The sequence below is a fragment of the Penaeus japonicus genome, unplaced genomic scaffold (genome assembly GCF_977035675.1).
Source record: "Penaeus japonicus unplaced genomic scaffold, GWHDUDI00000001_assembly GWHDUDI00000028, whole genome shotgun sequence".
Taxonomy (NCBI): domain Eukaryota; kingdom Metazoa; phylum Arthropoda; class Malacostraca; order Decapoda; family Penaeidae; genus Penaeus; species Penaeus japonicus.
This window is the reverse complement of record NW_028234430.1, coordinates 25,029,565-25,034,019: the sequence shown is the minus strand read 5'-3', so window position 1 is coordinate 25,034,019 and position 4,455 is coordinate 25,029,565. Positions and strand designations below refer to the sequence as shown.

The following is a 4,455-nucleotide window of genomic DNA, read 5'->3' as shown; positions in this document are numbered from 1 at the left end:
GAAGACATACTATTGCTAGCAGAAGTATTTAAGATGTGGTGGATGGGAGATTCCAGAAGACTTCGAAAATGTGTATAGTGTATGGTGTGGACTGGAGTGATGATGATGATAAAGTTTGAGGTAATAAACAATAATAGTGATGATAATGATGAAATGGGAGTAGCTGTAGTCACACGAAATGTGATGATTGTGATGATAGGGATAAAAATTATAGTGATAATCATAATGCTGATAATTATGGTAATGATGATAATGGTGATGATAGTTGTGGTAATGATAACAATACGGATGCTAATGATAAAGATAAAAATATGATGGTAATAGTAATAATTATAACGATTATAATGATAATGATAACGATCAAAAGATACGGAAAATCATTTACAGAAATAAAATGGTCCCATATCAATATGACAATTATGTGTCTTTTATCGTCGAGTATAATACACCTGATGTCAATGACGATGATAACTCTTCATATTGTTTTCTTTCTAGACTTTTAACCTTACTCGTGAGTAAGATATCCTAGACACTTGAAATGTTATTAGCAGACGTTCCCGTTATAGTGTATCCCCTAAATAAATGTGATTAATGCCAATGCTCTGATATAATTGATCAGCTTAAAGACAATGCCGTTTTTCAAACCATATTCTGGATTCCTTATTGTTAATGTCATTTTCGTATATTGCAATTTTCATGTCATTTACGTATATTGAGTGTGTGTGTGTGTGTGTGTGTGTGTGTGTGTGTGTGTGTGTATGTATGTATGTGTATGTGTGTGTGCATGCATACGGGTGTGTGCATGCATGCGTGTGTTTGTAGAGAGAGAGGGGGTGGGCGGGATTTTGAACAATGAATAAACCAAACAAAAAAAGGAAAGAATGAAACAAGATAGACCCAGATCTCCAGCAGCAGCATCAGGTGCTTTAAGGGGATTGTGACTGTGTTGTCAGAGACGTGTCGCCGGCGCTAAGACTTCGTTATTTGTCCCGAAGAACGCGTGAGGAGGGTGGGGGATTTAGCACAGAGGTTTGTGGCGTTGGGATTGGCAATGGGGATTTGTTCATGGTGACACTGCATCAGTATTGGTTCGAGTGGCAGGTCATGAGGGGACTGATAGACGCAGGATCTTGCATGAAAACAAAAAGTTCGGGGTCGAGGTCCCCTATAATGTCTTGTCCTGCCAGGAATCATTGTATTACACAACATTAAGAGCAAGTTGATGAAGTCCGTAGGTGATGGACTTATGTTGTATTGGTAATATTTGGCATGTGGTAAGGTAGTCTGTCATGAGTATAGCACTGACTTACTCCCATGATAAATACGTATTTATTACGTATTTATATGACATTTTCTGATTCATTTTCTGATCGATACAATGATTCCTCTGTCTTTGTGCATAGCAGCTCCTCGAGAAACAGAATTATAAATAATATTATTTCTTTAATATCGCGAATGGTAGAATAATTCAGGGCTTTCCTAAGTTGGTGGGGTTGAATTAATGAATTAAAAGAATCCATAGATAGTGATTCAAGAAAAGTATGGTATGCTTGATAACAGGAAATATATTTATTATGTGACGAAAATAAAAACACACGACACAGTGCAGTCGAACCCAAAAGAAAGTGTGTATATGCATATATATATCTATTCACACAACGACGGTCGTGTGGTAGTGCAGTAGACAAGCATGCGAAGAAAGTATAGAGGTAGAGATATGGTGGCGGTCGCTTGTTCACAAGTAGCAGGGCACTCCCCATCCCTCCCTTCCCGTCCTCCCTCCCTTTACCCCATCCCTTCCTTCCCCCCCCCCCGCACCCCCACCCTTCCTCCCTCCCCTCTCCACCCCCTCGCCTCCCTCTGACAAGCTTATTTTAAGGCTGGTGCTGGTGGCTCCCCCAACCCAACCCCAGCGCTCTTTGCTGTATACACTGACGGCTCATCTCGTCTGTTCACTCCTCTTATTGCTGGATGTTGTTGGGCGTATTTTAAAGCGTGGGCGTGTGTTAGAGAAGGGGGGAAGGGGGGACATTGGTGGGCGTGAGGAAAAGTGTTTGTGTGTGTGTGTGGGTTTGTATGTGTACGTGCTTATACAGGGGAATGAATGTGTATCCATAGATTGAAGAAAAGCTATTTGCGTATCAAATCGACTTCTGTTGATTCTTTTTTTTTCGATCTGTTTGGTGTGTTCCTGATGTAGTGATCATTCTAAATATATAATGTATATATTAGAAGATGTAAGATTTAGTTGAAGGCCTTATTACTATAACGTAAATCTAGTTCATACACAGAATCAAATTCTTCGTCATTCGTGTTCCTTGATTGTTCGTTTCATTAAATGTCCTTGTTTTGTGTTTGTCAGTGTGAATGCTTTTCTTTGCCAATGCGCCTGGAAATATTAGCTTGTTGGTTAAGGCAGCTGCATGTAAATAAATTGGCATTGTGCTTGAGCCGCGAGTATGGCAACAGTGTTGGTCGTGACCGTATGGCGCATGTATGGCGACGGAGTGCCTTTAAAAAAACGAAAAAGTAGTGTGTGACTGCAAGGGCGTGAGGGCGAAGGCGAAAGGCGCCCTCCCCCGAAGTCGCTCTGGCGGTGCTAGGCGTGCTTGATGGGCGTGCGAGGGCGCGGTGTAGCGCGGGCGTCGTGCGGCGGGCGTGGCGGCGGGCACAGCTGGCGCCAGAAGTGGGCAGCCGGGACAGTCGCCAACCACCGGGCGAACGTGGCACAGGCTCGCGGCGCTGTGGTGTGGTGGTGCAGTAGTGCGGTGGTGTGTGTGTGCGTGTGCGCGTGTGCATGGCGGCCTCATGACTAACATGCCGGCCATGGTGCACTGATCATGCAGTATTGTGAGACGACAGTGAATGTAGTGCCGTGACGAGTGATGGCTCCCAGGGCTCGGGTGGTGGGGGCGCCGCTCCCCTGGTGCTGCCCCGGGGACCGTCATCATCAGCACAGTGACACCAGGCAGGGGAACTGCTCGTCGGCGCCTCCTGCACCGTGAGGCGAGGCGGAGGGCGACATGGAGGGCAGGAGGCAGCGCGAGCGGAGGGAAGGGAGGGAGGGACAAAAGGACAAAAAAGAAGGAAAAGACACTAAGACAGGCCAGGCGGCCAAGACGACGACGGCCAAGCTGAAGGAGCGATGGCTGCTCACCAGGAAGACGTGGCGCTACATGAGCGACGCGGGCAAGAAGCTCTTCCCCGAGGGCGTCAACCCGCAGAAGGCCGAGGACATCCCCAAGGTCGAGGAGCACTTCCAGAAGATCAACAACCGAAACCGCGACTTCATCTTGGTGCCGAAGCCGCCGGACACGCCGCGCTCCGGCCGCAGGCGCAGGAAGCGGCTCACGAGCACCACCTCCGACACGACGGACACGGCCGACGACTATGGGGACACGGACGACGAGGGCGCGCATGACGCCCCTCGGAGCGCCCCCGCCCACGGCTTTGCTCACTCGCCCTTCATGGGGCCTGGCCTGCCCATGGGCGGGACTCCTCTCATGGGCGCTATGGGCACGGCGGGCGCCATGGGCACGGCGGGCATCATGGGCACCGCGGGCGCTATGGGCCCTGCATTCCCCATGGGTGCTAACGTAGGCGCCCCAGGGAGCATGAGGATGGGCGCGGGATCGGGCGGCCAGTCTGGCGCAGGAGCAAGTCCTACGGGAATGGGGATGGGAATGGCAATGGGAATGGGGATGGGAATGGCTACTGGCATGGGAATGAGCATGGGCGCCTCTAGCCACGCGCCCATGTACCAGGCTTCCCATGGTGGAGGACTACCCACGAGCGGCTACCCGGGACTACCCATCACCGCCGGACTGTCTCGAGAACGACTCATGTCTGTGGGAGAGCTGCGGTATGATCTCCCCCTGGAGGTCTACCAACACCTTCTGCGGAGCAACCTCCTGAACTGGAGCAATCAGGACTTCACAGAGGAAGACGAGGACGAGTACGACTCGTGCGAGCACCTGGAGATGGACGGCAGCCGGACGAGGAGCGTGGGGGCGCAGACGGACCCGCACCTTGACATGAGTGTCCAGACCGACGACGATGCGACGGCCGAGGACATGGTCAAGGTGGGAGCGGAGTCTCGCAGCGTCACGGAGGCCAACGCTGCCGCCGCACAAGCGGAGGCAAGGGCGCAAGCAATGGCCAAGGCTCAAGCAGAGGCACAGGCTCACCAGCAGACGCAAGGGAGCGCCCAGGTTCCCGAGACGCCACCCGTTTCAGAACCAAGTGGCAGTAGCACGTCTATGCTGAAGAAGCTGTGGCAGAGGCGAGAGAGTGCGGCCGGAGGCGGCGTCATCAAGGGCGACGCGCTGCAGCAGGAAGGAGGCGCGAGGAAGCAAGCCTCCGAGAAGGACAAGGAAGCCCCGCCTCCCAAAGGCGTCGTGGCCGCCAAGCGCATGTGGGCGGAAAAGGCAGCTGCTTCAGGAGGAACGCCGATAA

General features: G+C 51.2%; 1 protein-coding gene across 1 annotated transcript in view; it reads left to right on the top strand.

Moving 5' to 3' along the window:
* The first annotated feature begins 2,884 nt into the window (after window positions 1-2,884).
* Window positions 2,885-4,455, top strand: part of RhoGAP102A (Rho GTPase activating protein at 102A) — a 132,011-nt gene continuing 130,440 nt past the window's right edge. The window contains 1 exon segment of the mRNA XM_086553611.1: window positions 2,885-4,455. This exon segment is cut by the window's right edge and continues 189 nt beyond it. Coding sequence (XP_086409737.1) covers window positions 3,024-4,455 — 1,432 coding nt within the window. The 5' untranslated portion in view covers window positions 2,885-3,023.